Consider the following 22950-nt stretch of genomic DNA (forward strand, 5'->3'; position numbering starts at 1 on the left):
GCATGGTCATTGGGACCAGACCCTGAGGGGCCAGGGAGGACTTACCTAAACCACGCCTGGCTCGGGTTGCTGAGTGTGGCTCTTGGGTTCTAGCACTGGAGGAAGGGGACACTGGTGGAGAAGCAGCATGGACAAGGTTCTGGTGCCGACAGTAGGGGACACCCCAGTCAGAGAGGGTGGGACTGATTGTGGGGCAGAGGACAACAAGCCACTGAGAACCAGTGAGGGCAGCTTGTCAGTGTGTTCACAGAGCACATGCACGGGCATGAGTGTGCAACCATGTGTGCCTGTGTGTGTGCATGTGTACACATGCACCTGTGTATGCATGTCACTGTGCACACATGTATCTGTGTGTTCACGTGTGCACATGACTCTGCATGCACAGCACTGTCTCTCTGTGTGCATTCACGTGTTTACATGACCATGTTTGTGTGCATCCCTGAGTGTGTCTAGACTTGTGTGCACACTGCAGCAGGGATGTGTGTGTGAACTCTGCCTCCCAGGCACCTGGACTGACACCCTGGGTGCTAAGCAGTTCTAATTGCCAACACCCCAGGAGATTAGTGCTGGGCTTAGGCTCCCCCCCCCCCCAAGTTCTGGCAGCTCCTGGAGATGAAGGCTGGTGAGTCAGCATAGGGCTGAGGAGGGTGACTCATTGCCTGGTGCCTTGGAACCAGCATGGACAGTGGACTTGCCCAGAGGGGTTGAGGCTGGGGCCTTTCCTCAATGAAGACGAACACACTGGGGTCCCTAGGCACACAGGGGTCCAGGCACGTGTGTGGGGCTGAGCAGAGTCAGCAGAGGGCCACTGTGTGAGAAGAGGGCATATGGCACAGGGCAGCAGGCAGCAGAAGGAGTGGCTCTGTCCCCAGGGGCCAGGCCTTGGGGTTGGAGCGGACCTAGGTCTTAGTTAGGGGTGATGGGCTGAGCTCTCCCAGTTACTGACTTGACAGACCACATTTCAAGCCAGCATCTTAGCTCACGTGCACAGCACCTGCAGCTGGAAGCCTGGGGTCTTGGTCAGCCAAGGTGGTCACTCTGACCTGCCCATATGGCCTCAGTTGCTGTGGGATGGAGACTGAGCCCCAGACTGCTGGTGGCCAGCCCTCTCCCTCTCCACTTTCTCGACATGCACAACCCCTCCTCCACATCCTGTCCCCAGTGAGCTTGTGGGGGCAGTGGGTGGGGGGTGCTCTGAGCCTTCACCTGCTGGCCAGGCGGAGGAGGGAGGCTGTGGCTCTGTGATATTATCCCTGCCATCGGGCAGCAGCCTCTTTCCAGAGGAGGCGGAAGAACGAACTCCAGGCTCAGTGCGGGGGTTTGCGAGGACGCTGGGGCGATAATTGGACAGCAATGAAGTGTTCTGAGCAGCGGTATGAGCTGTCACCTGTCACCGCGGCCCTGTGTGCAGCTTAGAGCAGATCCTGTGGGGGAGGTGTCTGGGGGGTTCTGGAGGGTGAGAGGCTCAGTGCGCTGAGAGCCCCCTCCCCTGGCTTGAGCCTGGGCACACATGGCCTGGGCCACCCACCTTTGTCCTGTCCTGTAATGGAGGCTGGGGACGCTTGGTGAAGGGTACCCAGGGACCTAGTTCAAGCCCCTCCCTGACTGCTGGCCACCATGAGGCTGGCCCCTACAAAAGGGGCAGTGGCCCTCCTGACCAGGACAAAGGTCCACCCCCTCAGTCTCCTATCTGCTCTTCCCAGGGAGATGCCTGGGCCACCCGGGATTCCACAGCCAGCCAGGAAGATTCCCAGTCCCAATTCTGGCAGCTTCTGGGGCCTCACACCCGTCTGCTAGGGCCCCTCCTTCCTCCTAACCCTTCTCTGCCCACCCACTCGCCTTTAATTAGAAATACCAGAAGAGCGATTTTCTGGGAGATTTTGCCTGAAAGACATTCCCCCTCCAACCCAGGGCGGAAGAGCCCAGAAGGGGACCAGAGAGACAGATTGGGTGGGGGGAGGGCGAGGGGCTCCCGGTGCTGGGGAGAGCTGGGAGGGGGGAGTGTAGGACCCACATGCCCTCAGGTGTCTGAGCAAGACTGTGTGGGTTGGTGCAGCGAGTGTGGGGCGCGAGCAGGGGGGTATGAGTGTGCACGTGGGGGTACGAGTGGGGGGATGAGTGTGTACGTGGGGGTACGAGTCGGGGGGATGAGTGTGTGAGCGAGTGGCGATAGGGGATGAGGTGACTGAGGGAAGGGTTATCTGTGCCCAGGTACCATCAGAAGCTGGTGCACACTTCCACCGACCAGCTCGGGGTAACCCTGGAAGGGCGCCCTTCCCTCAGCCGGTTGCTAGGCGGCGGAAGGGGCCTCCCTCCCCAGGGAATCTCGCTTCCGGAGCTCCACTCCTTATATGGCGCTGCTGTCTCAGCCTCCGCCGCCGGCGCTCGCCGCCCCTCCCGCCTCCTCTCTCCCCTTCCCTCTCTGGCGATGACCAGAGGCTCTGAAGGTTTAAGGTCGCTACCCTGCAGGGGGCTGAAGACCGTCCCCCTAACCCCCCCCCCCCTGCATCTTGCAAACATTCTAGAGCTGCTAAATCCACAAACCAAGGTTTCACTAAATAGCTGGGCAGGGGGACCAGGAGGGTCCTGTGCCCCTTCCGGTGCAGGCACGGTGACACCAAGGGATCAGGGGCCTGCGTAGAGTGCCCTTTCCAACCCCAGCCACCGCCAGGGTCCTGGGCAGGAGCTGTGGCTACTGTGACAATTCACATCCCGACCCCAGCCACGTGTGAGACCCCCAGGCTCCTCCGCTCAGGGAAGAGGGGCCATGGACAGAGTCCTCTGGTGACTTAACCGCCCGCAAAGCCTGTCCGAGTGGCCCCAGAGTGGACCCCTTGTCCAGCCGCCTGCCCCCTCCGCAAGCCTGGGAGAGTCGGGCCAGAGGCGGGACCCTGCCGCCCTGCTTGGGGAGGGGGCTTCCTCCCCAGGGAAGGCAGGCAACAGGCGGCTTCCGCTCCCCCCCTGCTCACACCGTCGCCCAGCGCGTGGCCTGAGAGGAGGCCCAGCCCCCCGGGACCAGCGCCCGCGTCGGGGGGTCGGGGGGCGACCCCAGGGCGGCTGGCAGGGGGGCGCATCCTCGTGGGCAGCGGCCGAGCCCACCGCTTAGTCAGGCCCGCGCCGAGCCAAGAGTGGGGGGCGGGGCCTGCATCCGCGGGCGGGGGCGGGGAGTGGGCTCGGCCAATCAGCGCCGGGGCTCCGGGAGGGGCCGCCCACGGGCCGGCGCGCCGGCCTATAAAGTGAGCGCCGCGCGGCTAGCGGATCGGGTGCCTCCAGCTCGCAGCCTGCATCCTCCAGCATCCTCTACCGCGCCGCCTGCATCCTCCTGTCCGCTGCATCCTTCTGCTTTCGTAGCTTCCTGCCTCCGGCGCATCCAACGCAGCTCCCGTGGCGGGCGGACTCGGTGCCCAGACGGCCTCCGTCTCCGTGGACCCAGCGCACCTCCCCGCCGGTCTGAGCCGCCGCCCGGCCACCTGCGAGCCATGGAGCTGGACTACATGACCAGCGGCGGCCTCCACGCCTATCCCGGGCCGCGCGGCGCGCCAGCCGCCAAGCCCAACGTGATCCTGCAGATCGGCAAGTGCCGGGCAGAGATGCTGGAACACGTGCGTCGCACCCACCGGCACCTGCTGACCGAGGTGTCCAAGCAGGTGGAGCGCGAGCTGAAGGGGCTGCACCGCTCGGTGGGCAAGCTGGAGAACAACCTCGACGGTTACGTGCCCACCGGCGACTCGCAGCGCTGGAAGAAGTCCATCAAGGCCTGCCTGTCCCGCTGCCAGGAGACCATCGCCAACCTGGAGCGCTGGGTCAAGCGCGAGATGCATGTCTGGCGCGAAGTCTTCTACCGCCTGGAGCGCTGGGCAGACCGCCTGGAGTCCATGGGCGCCAAGTACCCGGTGGGTAGCGACCCGGCGCGCCGCACCGTCTCTGTGGGCGTCGGGGGCCCCGAGAGCTGCTGTCCCGAGGCCGACTCCTATGACTACACCGTCAGCCCCTACGCCATCACCCCCCCGCCCGCCGCCGCCGAGCTGCCTGGCCAGGAGCCGGCCGAGGCGCAGCAGTACCCCTGGGCGCCGGGCGAGGACGGCGTGCCCAGCCCCGGCGTGGATACGCAGATCTTCGAGGACCCGCGGGAGTTCCTGAGTCACCTGGAGGAGTACCTGCGGCAGGTGGGCGGCACCGAGGAGTACTGGCTGTCCCAGATCCAGAACCACATGAACGGGCCAGCCAAGAAGTGGTGGGAGTTCAAGCAGGGCTCGGTCAAGAACTGGGTGGAGTTCAAGAAGGAGTTTCTGCAGTACAGCGAGGGCACGCTGTCGCGGGAGGCCATGCAGCGGGAGCTGGACCTGCCGCAGAAGCAGGGCGAGCCGCTGGACCAGTTTCTGTGGCGCAAACGGGACCTGTACCAGACGCTGTATGTGGACGCGGAGGAGGAGGAGGTCATCCAGTACGTGGTGGGCACCCTGCAGCCCAAGCTCAAGCGTTTCCTGCGCCACCCGCTACCCAAGACCCTGGAGCAGCTCATCCAGCGGGGCCTGGAAGTGCAGGACGGCCTGGAGCAGGGGTCAGAGCCCACGGGGACGCCCCAGCCCCCTGAGGACGAGAACGAGGCTCTCACGCCCGCCCTCACCAGCGAGTCGGTGGCCAGTGACCGGACTCAGCCGGAATAGAAGGTGGCCTGCCCCCCACCCGCCACACCAGCAGGGCCTTTTTCTCTGGACTTGAGAGCTGGGGCCTCTTTTCCCAGGCCCCTTTTGGGCGGGCTCCACCGGACAACTCCTGAAACAGCAACACTCCCAGCCTGGTGCTCCCTCCCTGACACCCGGAGCCCCACCATCTGTCTTCCCGGCGGTGACCCCGCCCCCGCCACACTCTCTGGCCGCATCAGAGCGGCCCAGCTCCCTCCCCGGTTTGCCTTGGGTCCCAGCCCCAGTGTCTCCTGGAGCGGCTGGCACCCACAGAGCCGGGAACACCCACGGTAGAAGCGGAGTAGGACCAGCGCCTTGGGAACCTCGACTTCCGGTGACGCCGCCACCCTCTCCTGGCAGTCGCTGAGCCAGCTGGCACCCGAGCTGCCCCCAGGGCTGCTGGCCAGCTGGGCAGCGCAGCTCCTTCCCTGCAAGGGTGAAGTGACCGTGGCTGGCGCAGACCTGGGACCCGGTGCTCCCGCGCCTCAGGTGAGCCCCTGCGGCACCCCACGTCAGCAATGCAGGGAGAGCAGCGTCCACTCTGAGGGCCTTGCGGGGGAGGAGGCTGGCGCGAGGGGTGCAGCGGGCTGGAGGCGAGCCTCACTGACTGTCTTCTCCCCACAGCAGTGATTCATCCCACCTGAAAACAAGCCCATCTCCATCAGTGATGACTCGGGGTCCTCCACATACAGCTGAGGCAGCAGTCAGCACCCTTGGAGCCAGGAGAATGAGAACAGGTAATGGCAATCCTACTCTGTGAACGCCCTCCCTCCCAGCTGTCCTGACCAGAGATCTTGGGGGTTTTGGCCCCTGTCTGGGATTTCAGGGTCTTCTTGGGTCCTGAGAGCAATCTGAAAGGGACACCCCATCTCCAGTATCCCCTGGGGGTTCCCATCCGGGAGTCCCATCTTCATCTTTAGCGATGCCTATCACTGTCCCCAGCCCTCTCTGCAGGGCTTCGCTGTCTCCAGTACCCCCTTGGGCTCCCTATATGCAGCTTTGGCCCATCACGGTCCCCAACCCCTCTCTGAAGGCCCCCCCATCTCAGCCCTGACAAGGACCATCTTCCTCTCTTCCTTCAGGTCTCAAGGTTCCCAAAGAGCTCGGCAGCTGGACCTGCAAGCCCCAGCACTCCTCCTGGAGCTGCCCTGTGCAGGAGGAGGATTCCCGCCCCAGGGTCCCGAGAGGCAGTCTCACCCACCCAGCCCTGAAGCTGGTGGCGGTGGTGCAGCAGTCCAGCTTGAGGCCCGGGCCACCCTGCCAGCCTCGCTGCTTGCTGCCCGCTGTCCAGGTGCCATAGCTTGAGCGGGGCCCATCTCCGAGCCCCTGCTCGCTATGCTTCACTTCCTGCTGCTGAGCCCAGCCCAGAGATTTCGGAAGTCTCTCTGGGGTTGCTGCCCAGGCCCAGGCACTTGCACACCCCAGCACCCCAGACTCTGCAGCCTCTGAGGAGCTGGTGGGGGTCCTTGCTGCTTCACGACTGGGAGCTTCACATGCTGGGGAAGCCTGCTGACAGTTGCAACCAGCCGGCCTGTGCCTCTACCTGTCAACTCTAGATTTTATTTTTGTACGCAAGATGTACCCCAAACCTGCAGGCCAGCACAGGCTGCAGAGAGGCCCTGGGTCTGAGAGACCATGGAGCCCAAGAGTGTGGCCAACCCCCGAGTGCAGCCCCACCTGGCTGTATGCACCTCCAGGAAGACAGACTCTTTTCTAAGCTTTTGTTAATAAAATGCTCCCACTTACTGGCGTGATGCAGGCTGCTTCTCTGACTCGGGCTGGGGTGGGCCTGTCTGCAGGGGGCAGCCGAGGGAGACACTGCTGGAAGTCCGTGGTGCATGGGGAGGGGCCCCTCAGCGGCAGCAGGGCCTGGGCACAAGCAGTTTATAGCGGAGACACCTCACCACATAGGCAGCCCATTATGTTCTTAGATGGAGGAGGACAACCCTGACTCAGTCTCCTGAGGTGGTCCCTGCAGGCCCCTCAGTCTAGCCAGCTCCCACCTCAGTCCCCTGGAGTGGCCTTTGCAGTCCCCTTGGCCCAGCTCTGCACTGCCTCGGTCTCCTAGGTTACCTCGAAGGTCTCCTGGCCTGGCCAGCGCCAGCCTCAACCTCCTTGAGTAGCCCTTACAGTGCCCTCAGCTGGACCAGTACTCCCCTCAGCCTCCCAGGTGGCCCCTGTAGTGCCCCGGCCAGCTAGCACCCAGCTGCAGCATCTCACCTGTCTCTTGGGGTGGCCTCTGTGGTCCCCCAGCTGGCCAGTACTAACCTCAGTCTCCCAGGGTGATTTCTGCTGCGTCTCCAGCCTGGGCAGCACCCCACCCCTGTTGTGGAGCCTCCAACAGGCCAGAAGGGTCCTCGGAGAGCATGCCAGGCAGAAGTCCTACATGGGGCTGCTGAGTCAGTGACTTAGCCCTGGACTCAGTTCCCAACAAGAACTCAACAGCAATAAGTCTAGTTTTGGAGGACTCCAGGGGGACCCCGTCACTGCAGAATCACTAACTGGGTCTCACTTTCCTTATCTGTCAAATGGGCCAGCTGTTCCTAATGTTCTCCATGCATAGGCCAGAGCTGAGAGCGACGGGCGGACCCTGAGGTCCTGCCTTGCCCCTTCAGTGGAGCACTTGAGGTTCTGAAAAGCAGGAGGTGCAGCTTAGAGAAGGCTCAGGCCCCCACATCGTCAGCACCCAAGAGAAGCGGAGCCCAGCTTCATCTCTGTGGCCTTCCACTGGGTTCTGAAACTGTCATATTTACTGCAGAAGACTGCCCCAGCTGTCCTCCACAGAGCAGCACATGGGTTTGAACTGAGAGCCTTTAAGTTACCAGCCCCGGCATGAGGTGCAATGCCCCAGGCCTCCTTGGGTGTAGTACAGGGAGGTTATTGCAAAGCACTGACTTCTGTGGCTGCAGGACCAGCAGGTTGGGGGGATAGCTGGGGGGCAGATGGGCTGGCACCCTCACGGGGAATTAGCTCTGAACAGCTTCTGCTCTGAAACCTTTTCACTTGGTTCGCTCCGGAATCCCACTGACCCATCACTTACTGCTGTGTCCTGTTGAGTCAGAGTCGACCTGCAGCTGAGCCTGGGGGTTTTCAGGGGCAGCGAATCACACAGGAGGAGACTGTTCATCTATATCCCATGGAGCAGCTGGAGGATTAGAACTGTGTGCCTTTGGGACTGCAGCGCAGTTCCTCACTCCTAGGCCACCCGTGCTCCCTGAAACTCCTCTGCTCGGAAACCTTTTTACTCTATTAGCTCTAGACCCCCACCCCAATGGCTTAGGGATCACCAGTGTCCCTTGTCCTAGGTTAGCTGATCATGGGCTTCATGACCTCCATAGCACAAGGTGAGTGATTGCGACGGGAGCCTGGCAGGGCTCACTGGTAAGACTGACCACCACAACCTTCAGTCCAGCTACAGGCCCTCCGCACAACTGCCTACAATACCCTGAGCTTCAGAAAGGGGTTTCTCTGCCCAGTGGGGCTCAGGCTGCGGCAGCCTGGGTGGTAGTGGCCCTGCGGGGAGTGTGGGGCAGAGGTGGGGTAGGGTGCAGCCTCTTTATTCCCCTGGCACAGTGGAGGCAAAGGAGATCCGGGGACGGGCAGGGCAGGGCCAGAACAGGCACAGCAGCCAGGCACACAAAGCTGCTGCCATTGCTTTCCTGGGAGCCCCTGATGAAAGGCTGCCTCCTTTCCCTCTGTTCCTTTTATATAATGACACTGCCAACCAAGGAGCAGAGGAGGGAGGCACACGATGTGATGCTGAAGCCAGAGAAGCCAGCGTCCTCCTTCCTCTCCCCCCCACCCCAGGGGCCCCTCTCCACACAAAGCCTGGGTGTCAGCAGGCTTCTGGTAAGGAAGGGCTCTCCTCCTTAGACTGGCTGATGGTGACTCAGGCTCCTGACATTTCAAGCTGTTTGAGTGGCAGCTCTGCATGTTTGTGACCACGGGCAGGGGTGGGCAGGGGCGCTGGGCAGGGTGGGGTGGTGTACGATGGGGGCTGAGACCCTCCAGTCACTCTCAGCCCACTGCTCTGGGCATCCCTCTACCCTCGTGGTCACATGGATCTCCGATAACTTTACCTCACTCACTAGAGGTGGGGAAGCTCAGACACAGAGAGGTATGGCGAGGGGACAGTGCTGTGCCAGGAGGTTTGGGGCTCCAGGCCCTCAGGGTCTCCTTGCCGACGGCCTGTGGTGGGAGGCCCTGAATCTGGCAAACAGGACTGTAACCTGGTCTCTGGATGGCCGAGGAGCTCGCCTGATGTCCCAGCGTCCCGTGGCCTTCTCTAGTAAATCAAGCCAGTGGGCGGGGCCAGAACATCGGCTCCCAGCGCTGAGCCCCAGGTCTGAGTCTCACAGACCCAGGCAGTGCGTGCAGGTTACTGCTGGCGGAGAATCAAGAGATGTGGGTTTGGAAACGTCCACTGGTCAGTGTGAGGCTGTGCTGCAGCAGCAAACAAAACCCTCACTGCTGCGGGGTGGGGCCGACTTCTGGCTGGACGCCCGCAGGTGTCCAGAGGCTGCACACTGCACGCGATCGTCCATGTTCTTCCGCGCGCGCTGCCCGCGCGGAGCAGCACAGCTCCTTACCCCCAGGCCTCCAGAAGAGGCCCACCAGCACAGCAGCTCCTTCCCCTGCTGCCTGGCCGTGGCCCTGAGCAAGGCTGGAAGGTGGTGCTCATCTCTTCACCCCCTCCCCAGGTGCTCTGGGGTGCAGAGGCTCCCATGCCCCCTTCCTCCACAGGTTGGAACTGGGGTCTCCAGGCTGAGGAGGGGAGTGCCTCAGGGGGCTCTAGCTTGTGTCTGGCACCCATCACCACCTCCCTTTACCCCACAATGTCTCTACAGGGACCACAGTCACATGGCCACACCTACCTGTGGGAGGCCGGTTGGGAGGCACACAGGAGGCTTGGAGGGGAGCCCTGGTGGCACAGTATTTAGAGCACACAGCTGCTAAGTGAGAAGGCACTGGTTCTAGGTCTGCTCCCTGAAGTCTCGGCGCCCCTGGGGCCCTGGACTGTGTCCCGCACTGTCCCTGAGTCGGAATTGTCCCCAGGCAGCAGGCTTCAGTTCCTCAGAAAATAGCTTTATCTGTTATTGGAGAAAAGGACTGATGGTTGCTGAGCTCCTGCTGGGTGTCAGCGCGGTCAGCACGGGGACAGCACGGGGTGCTGCTGACCATGTACTTTCCATGGACCCTGCTCCCCATGGACCGCTGACTTTGGATCTCATGAACCCCTGATCCTGGACCCCGTAGACCCTGACCCTGGTCCCCACTGGCTTGTCGTGTGCCAGCTCCTAAGCCCTGGCATTGGTCACCTATTGAACACGGTCCCTGGCCACCTTGACCGCTGATTCCAGACACAGGCCACATCAGGAGGCTTCTCTACACTCCCTTCTTGCAGCCTCTCCCCTGGCCTGGTGTTGCCTGTTCTCCCATGACTACCTGTGGAGCCCCCAGATTGCACCCTCTCTGGAGGACCTCGGGCCTCGAGTCCCCAGTTGAACTGATCTCTTCCAATGTACATGAGGAAACAAAGGCTGGAAAAATGTGGGATTCAGCTAAGGTGAGTCAGAGACCCTCAGGGCATCTCTGTCCACTGTCGGGGTGAGTGCGGACAGTGAGAGGCCATCCTTCCCAGGACGTCACCCAGCTCTTTCTGGGGCATCTGCAGGATGCTCTTGTCCAGCCCCGATAGATCGACACACATGAACCAGCAGCTTTCATCCCTGGTGCAGGCTCCGAAGCACACCACTCCATAGAATTTCCACACTGAATTTCTGGCAGGTGACTGCTGACGCACTGCACATCTCTGTCTCCTCTCTCGTTCTCTCTCCACCATCTTCCCTCCTGCCCCCCAATACCCATGAAATGTTCTAGGGGCATAAACTGGATGGAGTGCACTCACTGCTCTCTGACAGGGACCTTGGGAGGTAAATCGCCAGGCTCTTCTCCCTGGTGAACCACCAATCTTGGTGCTTCCCACATCATACCACCACTCGGGACATGCAGCAACCCCACAGACAGGAAAACAGCCCCACACACAGAGGAAGGACCCCACACACAGAAGGACCCCACAGACAGGAGTGGCCCCTCACACAGGGGAAGGGACCCACACACAGGAGAAGGGTCCCCACACAGGGGAAGGGCCCCCACACACAGGGGAGCAGCCTCACCCACATGGGAGTGGCCCCACAGACAGAGGAGTGGCTCCATACACAGGGGGATGGCCCCCACATATCAGCAAGAGGCCATGGAACAAAGGATATCACAAGGATCTTGGCTGAAAGTAGAGACTACCAGAACAATTTCTGTCTGGGTTTTGTGAACTAAGCGAAGACATTCAACTGTGTGGCTCAAAGCAAATCATGGATAGCATTGCGGAGGATGGAATTCCAGAACATGTATTGCGCTCATGCAGAACCTGACCACAGACCAGGAGGCAGTTATCCGAACAGAACAAGGGAACATTGTACAGCTTAATACCAGGTCGGGAGTGCATCAGGGCTGAATCCTTTCCCCATCCTTATAAATAACTACACTGAGAAAATGGCCGAGAAGCTAGATTCTATGAAAAATGTGATATTAAAATTAGAGGAAGACTCGTCAACATCCTGTAACACAACCTTTCTGCTGGAAAATGAAGACTTAAAGCAACAATTGAAGATCAAAGACTACAGTCTTCAGTGTGAATTCAAGCCCAAGGAAACCATCTTTACAACCGCACCAGCTGCAGCCTTGGGCTAGATGAGAAGGGTGAAGTCATCAAGCACTGCATTTCACCTGCATCACAGGCCATGCTCTTGGGGCATCCACCGTGGAATCAAACCACATGTCACATTAGGCAACTCTCTAGCAAAAGCCCTCTTTAAATGTGTGAAAACCCAAGGCTGTCAGTTTGACCGTGTTTTCAACTGCTTCCAGTACAATGAGCAGTCTGGAGAGGATCAATGAACAGTGAGGAGAGGCGTGAACAGTGATTTTGTAAAAGAGCATTGAATAGATCATGAACAGTCAGGAGAACAAACAGATCCATCAAAAAGTGCCCTGGTCAAAAGACATGGAAAGACTTTTCACAGAGGAAGACATTCGGAAGGTCAACAGACACAGAAGAAATGCCCAAAATCACTGGCAATAAGAGAGATGCAAATCAAAACCACAAGATAGCATCTCACCTCAGTAACAGTGGCAAAGTGTAACAGGACAGCAAGTAATAAATGTTGGAGAGGATGTGGCGAGATAGGAACTCTTCTACACTGTCGGTGGGATTGTAAAATAGTACAGCCACTCTGAAAGGCAGTCTGGCGTTTCCTCAAAAAGCTGAACATAGAAATTCCATATGACCCAGCTATGCTACTACTACTTGGAATATACCCCGAGAAAATGAGAACTGTAGAACAAATGGAGGCTTGTACACTAATGTTCATAGCAGCATTATTCACCATCACAGAACATGGAAATAGCCCATATGTTCAACCACAATAAAATGGATTGAGAAAGTATGGAATACTTTCACGATGGAATACTACACAGCACACAGGAGTAATGATTCTGAAAATCACTACCTAGCATGGGAGGGACTGGAGAGCATTATGCTGAGTGAACTAACACAGCTCCATAAGGACAAATACTGTCTAAGACCATTGTTGTAGAAATAGAAAGATAACTATTAAAATACGTATGAGGACCCAAGGGGCTGGAGGGATCAGAAGGGTGAGGGTGGGCAGGGGGGTAATCACAGGGTTGTACAACCTGATGGGTAGAGAGAGAGCGGTGGGTAAAGGAAATGAGAAAGATCAGGTGTGAAAAACAACGTATAAGAAGTTTGTAAGTAAAACAGTATAGAATAAAAAGTGTTATTTAAAGAAAGAAGTGCTCTAGTCTCCCACTTTCCCATCTTAGCAAAGCTTCTGTGTATCCAACCAGAGTCAGGGCTGAGTAGTCAGTGTCTGCGGGGTGGTAGGCTGTGGACTCTCGCTTGAGCCCTGCCCACCTGCCCACTTGGAGCCCCCACCCCAAAGGTGACCAGCTTTTCTATTTCTGGGTGGCCCACTGGCTGTGATGGGTGACTTTTCCTGTTGCCAGCATCAAGAGTGACTTGTGTATATGGTACTCCTGCCCCTCCTGGGCCTGGCTCAGTGTGTCTCCCCCCGCCACCATGTCTGACATCTTCGGAGCTAGGAGTCTGGGCTGAGAATGAGGCTATTTTTAGCCTCTGTTATCCTCCTAATTACTTGTCTCCTATCCTGGGCTTGGTCCAATTCCTTGAAAAAGTCTGTCTGTAATCCTGTATGAGAACATGGGGACAGAGGCCTGGAGCAGAGGTCATGAGTGAGCTCCCACTACCAACCCCCTAAACATGTGGACCCCAGAAACCTTAGCCCCAGCTCAAAAAAGGGGTAAATTTCTCACCAGAGGTCTGACACTCCTGGGAGCAGGGGATAGGAAGCGAGAGGCTGCCTGGGGTCACTCAGTCATATCACCACCCAGACATCTGCTTCCCACGCCTGGCACCTCATCCCTTGAATCTGGATGAAGGGTACTGGAATTAATTTACTGGGGAGAATTGAGCCTGGAAAGAGAAACCTTGTACCTGCCTCTGATCCTTGGAGGCCTATGGCAACAGGCTGTGGTCTACTCAGACCCTATCACCAGCCTTCGCTAGAGCGAGAAGTAGCTCTGGGAAGACCTGCTCTTCTGCACAGGCTCCCAGGGACTCTGGGTTTGCTTCCACTTCCAGGCTTCCCGCTGAGAGCGTGCTGGGTCTGGCGAGGCTCAGTCTTTGCTTTGATTGGAGGTGCCATCTATGGGGAGGGCAAATGGAACAAGACAGTCTTCTCCGGGCCAGGTTGCTACCACAGCTCCCAGTGGCAGAGCTGGGGGACACCCCTCGGGCCTCCAGCTCCAGTCTCCAGAGCACAAGGAAACAAGCACGTCAGCAACTGATTCTGACACTCATGGACCCCGGGGGGCAGAGGAACACCCCGCAGGGAAGAGTCTGTAGACACAGACTGGACATCTTCCTCCTGGGCAGCAGCTGTGGCCAAAACACAGCTTTTGCTTCAGTCTGAGTGCTTTAACCATAGTGCCACTAGGCTGCTCCTGCTGAACTATGAGTTGTCTGACCTTGACCTTGGGCTCTCCCTCTGTGACTGGCCTGGCTGTCCTCTCCTGCCAACCTTGTCAAAAGGCTGCCTGGCCAGGTAACTGTGCACACATCCGGAGTAGCTGCCCCTTACTCACGGGGTACCCCAAGTGTTGCTCTGCCTGGGTGGCGGTATTTGTCGTGGGTCCTGCTCTGAGCCAGGCTGACTGGGAGCCTGTTGGCCGAGTGCTGGTCGATGGGCCGCACAGGCTGGGGCCCAGCTGTCTGGGCTTCTCCTGAGTTGCTATTTCTCCAAGTTGTTTTTTATTTAGTAGCTCTCTGCATTCCTACTCTTCTCCCCTCCCCCAGTATCTCCATGTTGCTATGGGAACCAGGCTGTGGTACCCATGGCATCCCAGGGCTGGACAGGGTCACATGTGTGTGGGAGGGTGGGGGAAGGGCTAGGGGAGCCACTGGGACTGTGCTGCAGCTGTGGGGGATAGAAGTCCAGAGAGGGGGGCAGATAGCGAGAACCCACATCCTTGTGAAGCCAGCAGACCCTTGCTCTGTCATCTCTCTTTCTTCTGTCCCCCTTACTGGCACCTCCTTGCTCTCCGCCATCCCTGTCAAGGCTGCCTCTGCCCATTGAAGTGGTCCCTTCTGCTCTACCCCTCCCTTGGATCTTTGTGCGGGAAGGGAGGGCACAGGTGGGGCAGGACCTCTGCCTTGGCCTGGGTCACCAGGCCTCACAGTGACTGTGGCCACCAACCATCAGGTCAGAGCAGCCCCTCTCTGCCAGAAGCCTGGGGGCCATTTCTGGCTCAGCTCTAGGCCCCCTTCCCCACCTTAGTCCCCCCATTCGTGCAGTGTCGCTTGTGGGCCAGAGGATGACCCACCCAAACCGTCCCAGGGTCTGTCAGTCTGTGGTCCTGCTGGGCCCAGGGTCTGGAGGAGGGGGCGATGGGCCGTTTAGGTCCCGTCAGCGCTGAGCTCCAAGCTCCTCAAAGCAGCATTCCTGCTGCCATCCGCCCACGCTCCTGCATAAGGAAGCTCCGTGCTCCGTGCCTGGATTCCCAATGAGCTGCGGGGGTGCTGGGGAAGCCTGGCTCCTGCCACCCTCGTACCTGCCTCACCCCTGCCAACCTGGCCTGGGGCAGCATTTGGGGAGAGGGCTATAGACCCCCAACTTCCTTCCATGCCAAGGACTGGAGGGAGCTGAGAGGCTCCAGGAGGGATGATTGTCTGAAGGGCTGGGGTTTCGTACCCACAGGGCCCTGTCCTCCCTCAGATCAGGTCCCAGGTCAGGCCTTCACCCTCAGGTCACACCTTCTCCTCAGAGCTGGCCTCCTGGTCAGAGAAGGGGAGGTGACCGCTCAGCAATCGTTGTCTTGGTCATGTGCTGACGTGCTAAGAATTTGGATGTTGTTGTTGTTATGTGCCATCGAGTTGCCTACGACTCATAGCGACCCTATGTACAACAACAGCCCTAAACCCTGCTCTATCCTGTGCCAATCGCACTGCCTCTGACACACCCATCCCGATTACCCCAGTTACTGAAATCAATCCACCTCATAGAGGGTCTTCCCCTCTTGTGCCGTCCCTCCACCTTCCCAAGCATGATGTCCCTCTCCAAGGACCTGTCCCTCCTTGCAACATGTCCAAAGTATGTCAGATGAAGCCCCAGAATCCTTGCTTCCAAGGAGCAGCCTGGTTTAACCCTCTCCAGGATGAATCTGTTTGTTTCCTTAGCAGTCCATGGTCCCCTCAATACTCCTCTCCAGCACCACAGCTCAAAGGTATCAATTCACATGATTCAAATTTGTGCTTCCATTTAATTTTTTTTCTTTAAAGCATTTTTGAGCAAAGGTTTACAAATCATCTTGGGTTTTCATACAATCATTAATAGAAGTTTTGTTTTGTAACATTAATCACCACTGATGTGATTAATTAACAACATGAGTAATTAACCCGCTAGTGTGTGTTGTGGCAGGTCCCTCACGCACTGTATTTATGAATTCTCTTCATTTCTCATCGTGGCCTCAGAGCATTCGCAGGCTCTGCCGCAGCCACAAAGGAGCCAGAGGCCCTGGCGCTGAGCACAGGGCACTGCTGCCTCCACCCAGCGGGTGACGGGCGCAGGAGCCAAGACACTGACCAAGCGAAGCTGAAAGTCAGGGCTTGGAACTCACCAGCTGCTCCTCAGAATAAAGACCACAGCCCAACAAGCGCCACGGAGTGGTCCTGCTCCATCCCGCAGGGGCTCTGTGAGTGAGCTGGACAGGAGCTCCCCGGGAATTGCACTAAGACGTCTGGGTAAATGCAGCCCTGAGTGAGGGAGGGAGGGAGGGAGGGAGGGGGGAAACTGATGGATGAATGGATGGATGGAAGGATGGATGGATTGATTGGTAGTTGGTTAGATGGTTGGATGGATGGACAGTTAGGTGTAAGGGTGGATGAAAGGAGAGTGAATAATTAGGTGGTTAGATGGGTGGATATCCAGATGGATGGATGGATGGATAAATGGTTGAATGTTGGGTGGATGGATGGATAGAGGGTTGGATGGAAGAATGGACATACTGACGGATGGTGGGTGGATGGGTGGAAGAACTTCTCCTCAAAGTATAGGTGACTTCAGTACAGTTGCATTAACACTTCTCCAGCACCTAGTGGTGTCCCATGATTCCTTTAAGGAGGACCAGCGCCTGTGTGAGGACAACTTCATGGATTAAAGTGCCTACCTCCTCTGTCTAAGCCCTGTCCTCCCAAGCTGGCTGCAGGCCATTCCTCTGGCCTCTCCAGACCTTTCTCTGAACTTTCCCTTCCCCTAGAATCTCTCCGGCCCTCTCCCACCCTTCCTGCCTCATCACCTTTCTGCTTGCATGCCACTTCTCTGAAATTAAGTGCATCAGAGATCATCCTGTCTCCACATCATTTCAATCTATATGAAGAACAGATCGTTCAGGAGGCTGGGCTTTATGAGAGGAATGCAGTATCAGGACTGGAGAAAGACTCATCAACAACGTACATTATGCAGATGACACAATCCTGCTTGCTGAATCTGAGAAGGACCTGAAGTGATTGCTGCAGAAGGTCAAGGACCGCAGTCTTCAATATGGACTGAGGCTCAATATCAGGAAGACAAAGATTCTCACCACTGGGCAAATTGGCAGCACATGATGGATGGAGAAGAGACTGAGGTTGTTAACAATTTCAGCTTGCTTGGCTCTACAATCAACATTCTCGGCACCAGCAGTCAGGAAATCAAAAGCTGAATTGCACTGAGAAAATCCGCTGTCAGAGACTTTTCCAGGGTGCTGAGAAGCAACAATGTCAGTCTAGAGACTAAGGTGTGCCTGATCAAGATCTTCCCAATTATTTGCTTTGCATTAGAGAGCTGGGCATGACCAATGATGACAGAAGAAGAATCGGTGCCTGAGTTGTGGTGCTGGAGAAGCATCTTGAACATACTACCGACCACCACAAAACCAAGTAAATCTGTCTTGGAGAGGGTGAAACCAAGTTTCTTCTTGGAGGATAGGAAGCTCTGTCTCACATAGGCACGTGGCCAGGAGGGACTGGTCCTTAGAGAAGGACGTCATTCTTGGAAGGGTGGAGAGACAGTGCAGGAGAGAAAGACCCCAGGTGAGATGGACTGACACAATAACTGGGGCAGTGATGGTAGGTGTATGGGAGTCAGTGAGACTGGCTCAGGACAGGGCAGAGTTCAGAGCTGTTGTACACAGGGTTGCTGTGAGTCATAGATATCTTGACTGCACATAACAACAACAACAATAACAACATGGTTTTATGTGGTCTGTGAGTTATTGCATCAGATTTTGGACCCAATAAAGTAGTAAGAGGGGAGCTCTGGTGGCCTAGTGGTAAGAAGCTGCTGCAATTCCGAAGACAGAGTTCGAATCCACCAGCAGCGCTGTGGATAGAAGGTTGGGCGAGTTCCTCCTGTGTGTCTATTGCCTCTTAAAACCCACTGGAAGGTCAGCTATGAGTTGGCTCCAACTTGATGACAAACAACAATGGAGTAATAGGATGGGTATTGAAATTAATGCTATATGGGGACAAGTCAGACTTCATAGAAATTGGTTTTGTGTTACTGATTTTGTTGAAGGGGACAGTTCCCTTTGTGAAGTTGATAAAGGTCAGACATGCCCGTCCCCATGTGGCTCTTGATCTTTTTATACCTGGTCACTTCTGGGAGCCTTCATTCCACCCTTCCCCCACCACATCAGCTAGGATTGCACCTCTCTGTGCTCAGAGCCCCTAGAAATACCTTCTCCTTGGCCATAACCTGTCCTCCTGTTACCTTCTTCCCTGGGTAGGATGAAGCTCCTGGGGTTAAGGGACTGGGGGAGACTTTTGTGGGAGTTTGGAAAGGGTGGAGGATGGGATAGAGTCAGGGAGAGGTAAGGACAGGGAAAGATGTGGAGGGAGGTCAGGAAGGGGTGAGGGTGGGGGAATTTCAGTAGGAGTGAGGATGAGAGGAAGTTGGGGACAGGCAAGATTGGGGACAGTTGGGGAAGATTTAGGATGGGAATTGTGGAGGTATGAGGAGGGACTGATCCAGTGACCGTAACCTTGGGCTTGAACTAACCTGAGGTTGTGAGGATGGAGATGGACGGGTCAGGCTCAGCTGTCCTTCCCAGGGTTGCCATGAGCTTTAGCCGAATCTGGCACCTGACGACAGGGCAGCTTTATCCTGAGACCCTTCTCTCCAGACTAGGGATCTATGACCCCTCAGCCTTTCTCCAGGCCAGCTTTCTGATGACCCTGAGACTCGCTCGCAGACCCAAGCCCAAGACAGCTGTTTTCTCTCTGAATCCTTTTTGTACAGTTGCCCGTGCGGTGGTGGTGGTGGTGGTGGTGGGTTTATGGCAGAAACCCCTCTGGGGTCCATCCTGTGGGGCCCCCCTTAGAGCCCCTAGGAGTCAGATTCCTGAGACGTAACAGGAGGAGGAGGTGCCCTGCACCTGCTGGATTCTCCCACTCATCACATGTTTATCGGCCTCCTGCAGGGAAATAAAAGGATCCAACTCCTGCACATATGCCTTTGAGAGGTGGCTCCTGGGAGACTGAGGGGGCTGCCCTTGTGTGGGGCCTTTGTCCACTGGGCTCAGCCTTCGCCCTGTGTGTCTATACTGCTCACAGGAGGCCAAGGGGCATCCCTTTGCCCTCAGGGTTTGGGAATCTTGGATGTGTCTCAGCCTCACAGAGCAGAAAGCCACACTGTGAGGCAAGATTCCCGCAGCTTCCCGCATGCGCTGTTCCTTCACGTTCTCTGAGAGAAGGGTCTCCTCTCAGCTGTCCCCCAGCGAGCTTGGCGTGGAGCCGGGACTGGAGGAGCAGGTCTGTGGGAAGCCTCAGGCAGTCTTAGGGGACAGAGGCCCCTCAGCAAGTTCCTCTTCAGTCTCTTAGACAGCTCAGGAGAGTGGGAGGGGGGAGCACATGCAGGCGGAGTTGGACTGACCCAAGTCTCACACTGGAACAGCCCTGATGCCCTCAATAGCTCATCTGTCACCAGAAGTATCCCAGGAACTTGGGGTCCGGATGGGGCCAGTTGGGGAGCTGATCTAGAAGGGTGCAGAGCCTTGGGAGCCTCAGGTTCACGGTGCTGGCTTCAGGGGGGTCAGCCATCCCCTCTCCCAGTGGGCCTGTGTCCCCTCTCTCACCTGATTAGGACTTCCTCCCAGCTGGCGCATCCCCTCTCTCAGTTGGCCTGCTGGCAGGTAGTGGAAGCCAGGAAACAGCCCTGGGGCAGGAAGGGTCTTGATGAAGCTGACAGCTTTGCAGGCATCTCCACTCGGCTGTGACCACCCTATGCTCCAAGGCCTTTTGGAAGTCTGCCTCATTTTGGTGTTTCTCAGGAACCTCTCAGAGCCCAGGATCCCCATGGGCTTTCCACCAACAGAGTGCCTTAAAAGACTCAGGATCAGGGTCCAGTGGCACCCAATCCTGTGCCTCATGCCTTCTGGAACAAGGTCCCTGAGAGTCAGCCTCCAGCAGGAGCCCGGAAGCCCATCCAAACTGCCCAGGCAGCGTCCGTTGGGGGACAGAATTCTCAGGCGTGGGAACTCCTGGCCCCAGACCCACCAGGCAGTGGCCGCTGGGAACACTGGGCTGGCTTCCAGAGTTGGTCCCTCACGTCTTTGGGGTTTCTTTTTCAGCAGTGAGCTTGGCAGTGAGGCCCCCAGATCTTTGGGGGACATCTATGGGAGGTACGTGCCCCTGCCTGCCTGCCCACAGGACCTCAACCTGGCAGTCACAGGGCAGCAGGTCCAGTAGGAATGTCCTCAGGGTTACTTGTAGAGAGCTTCTGGCCCAGAAGGAAACCCCACCCCAAATATCCATTGGCAGCTGTTGATGAGGGTCCTTGGGGACACCCCTGGACTGGAGGCTGACGGCTTTCCCCCCATGCTGGCCCCTGCACAGGCCCGCCCACCCTCAGCTTCTTGAGACTTCACCATCCACGCTGTTTTCCCCAAACTCAGCTTGAGGTTGCCCACACCACACAGCCTCCCCCAACACTCAAATGACCTTCAGACAAAGGGACACTTGGCTGTTCCCACGGGAGTGGGCCTGGCAGTCCCTGAGAGAGTAGGGACGGAGGGAAGGGGACGTGGGCAATGCTGTCCTGCGCTTGACCCTAGAAATTGTGTCTGCCAGCCTCTCACATTAACCCCTGAACGCCCCCTGCCCCGCTGCTGTCATTCCCAGCCAGGGGACCGTGGAGGTGGCTGTCCAGCTGGTCCGGGGTCACCTGCTAGTCAACAGTGAGGTGTTCAGCTCTGTGGGGACTCTGAGGGTGTGGCCCAGCCACAGCTGTGTTTTGGGAACACAGTGGCTTTTGTTCCCCGTGAGGTGGAACCTTGGTCAATGCTGAGTGCGTCCTCATTGAAAGTCCCCTGGGATCCGATCCTTCAACAGCTGAGATTTCTGGAAATTTCTTCACCGAATCTGGCACAAAACGCCCTAACCAAACGAACACCACCAGTGGGGCCAGAGCTCCAGCTCAGGGGGAGGGGGAGGGGGCGGTCGCCGGCCACATGGACCAGCGGCCTGGCCTAGCCTGTCCCCTCCCACACGCTCTGAGGTCCCCAGCCCCTGACAGAGCCCCCAAGGCCTCCAGGGCAGAAGGCAGTGCCCCCCGAACGGTCTTCTTCTCCTTTGTCTAAGATTGCCCATCAGTGCCAGCTTGCAGGGCGACCCCCTCCCAGTGTGATCGTGGCCCACGGTCATTGCAGGTTTGTTGGAAAGTTTTGGAAAGGATTTAGAAGCTCTGGGATCCCAGCATGGAGAGCACGTGGCTTCCTCACGCCTCAGGAAGCGCACGTCTCTGAGCAGGCACGCCTGCAGCCCTGCTCCGTTCTGCATCCTCAGGCCCCTTAATTTAGGTTTCCGGGAGTGGGATTAATAGCCCCCCAGGGTCCTTGTGGCCCATGGGGCTGCCCGTGTCCGGCTTGACCCCACTTCAGCCTTTCTTTAGGAATGTTGTTGGGGCAACAGAGTGGATTTTTCCCCCTGGCGTATGGATATTTATTACTATGACAGTTTCTTCAAAACTTTAAGATCTTGGCCATTCCTTCTTGCCTCTGTATAAGGACCAAAAGAGACACACTGGCCACTTTGGCAACCTTAAAGCAAACTCCAGGAATGTCACCAACAGCATGACCTTTGCGACCAGATCCAGCAACAAGGACTTGGTCGTCTTCGTCGGTAGAATCCAGCGGCTATCACTGGGCTATAGGCTGTGATTTCCTCACCGTTCTTGGTGACCTGGACTCTGGCATGCTTTCTAGTGGCTGAACTGGGCTGCTGGGCCTTAACGCCCACTTTTCTAACACAATTCCCTTTGCGTGAGAGGCCTTCAAAGGGGTCGGCCCTCAGAGCGTGCCCAGGTGGGCTCTTCTGTCCTGTTTATCACGTCACTCTGGTCGCACTGGTGGCTGGACAGGCTTCCTGGAGGTACGAAGACCTTGACACCTGCCCATGTCAGTTTGACTGACCACAGATCCCAGCGAAAGAGTGGAGTGGATTTTGACTTACAGGGACCCCACGGGACAGAGTCGAGCACAGACCCACTGCTGTTGACCAGAACCCTCTTAACGTGCCCTGCGGGTTTCAGAGGCTGGAAATGACATGTGATGACATGGGCTCATCTCTCCCGTGGAGTGCCCGGTGGATTATAGCTGCCCACCTCTGGGTTGGCAGCGTGAGTCCCTGCCCACAAGGCCATCGGAGCTCCTGAGGGGCAAGACTGTCACCTTTATGACCAGGAGCTTCGGTGGCGTGGTGCATTACGTGTGCAGAGGTCAGCAGTTCGAATCCAGCAACCACTCCACGGAAGGAAAATGGGCAGCGTGTGCCCTTCAAGGTCACAGCCTTGGAGGCTTGGTGGAGGCCGCTGTGTGAGCTGGGATTGGCTCGATGGCAGTGACTAGTCTTCACTGAAGTCAAGGCCAGGCCTGTTCCCCTTGGACCTTTGGGTGGCTTCAAACCGCCCGCGTTTCCGTCAGCATCCTGGTGCTTAACCGTTGCATCCAGGGTTCTGTGGGTCACAGACGTCAGTCAGAAATTACTTGCTTCGTCTCAGACACACTCACATTGACAGGGAGGTGCCGCCTTGCTGAGCTGTCCCTGGGCCCTTCCTGCTGCTCCTTCCTCCAGGTCCTGTTGGACACTCGCCTGCTCCAGGGCCTTTCCCCACAGGCCCAGATGCCCAAGAACAGGCGCCTTCACAGCCAGGCTGGCCCAGGAGGGAGGGACGCTTTGGGGGAGGAAGCCTCCCTGGCCGAACTGCCTTGGAGGAGTTGAGGTTTGACTGTGAGTCTGGCCAGGTGTCTGCGCTGGGGGCTTCATGGGGCCACGGAGGGGGACCAGTGGTACCAAGTCACAGGGAGCTTGGCCAGTCCCAGATCCCCACTCTCTGCTGAGAAAACAGACCCATGATCGTGGAGAGGGTGTGCAGACCACCCTGTGGGGCAGGCTCAGGGCCACCATGTCCCTGTGTGAGGTAGGCCAGCAGGTGGTGATGAGGGTGGCCTGGCATGTGATGGCTGCCTGGGTCCCAGCGAGCCGGCCATCACCTCATGGGAAACAGGTGGTATGACAGCATCACTGGGTCCCTGCCCATCTCTCTGAGTGGTCCATGTCCCGCGGCCTGCAGTC

General features: G+C 57.7%; 1 protein-coding gene and 1 pseudogene across 1 annotated transcript; one reads left to right on the plus strand and one right to left on the minus strand.

Moving 5' to 3' along the window:
• Positions 1–3479: 3479 nt before the first annotated feature.
• On the plus strand, positions 3480–4667 carry ARC (activity-regulated cytoskeleton-associated protein). Its single transcript, XM_006879257.1, has one exon. The coding sequence runs from the start codon at positions 3480–3482 to the stop codon at positions 4665–4667; it is 1188 nt and encodes a 395-aa protein (XP_006879319.1).
• Positions 4668–21346: 16679 nt separating this feature from the next.
• LOC102867601 lies at positions 21347–21773 on the minus strand (annotated as a pseudogene).
• Positions 21774–22950: the final 1177 nt, after the last annotated feature.

This window comes from Elephantulus edwardii, unplaced genomic scaffold (genome assembly GCF_000299155.1).
Source record: "Elephantulus edwardii isolate Elephantulus edwardi_28Jun2011 unplaced genomic scaffold, EleEdw1.0 scaffold00003, whole genome shotgun sequence".
NCBI classification, from domain to species: Eukaryota; Metazoa; Chordata; class Mammalia; order Macroscelidea; family Macroscelididae; genus Elephantulus; species Elephantulus edwardii.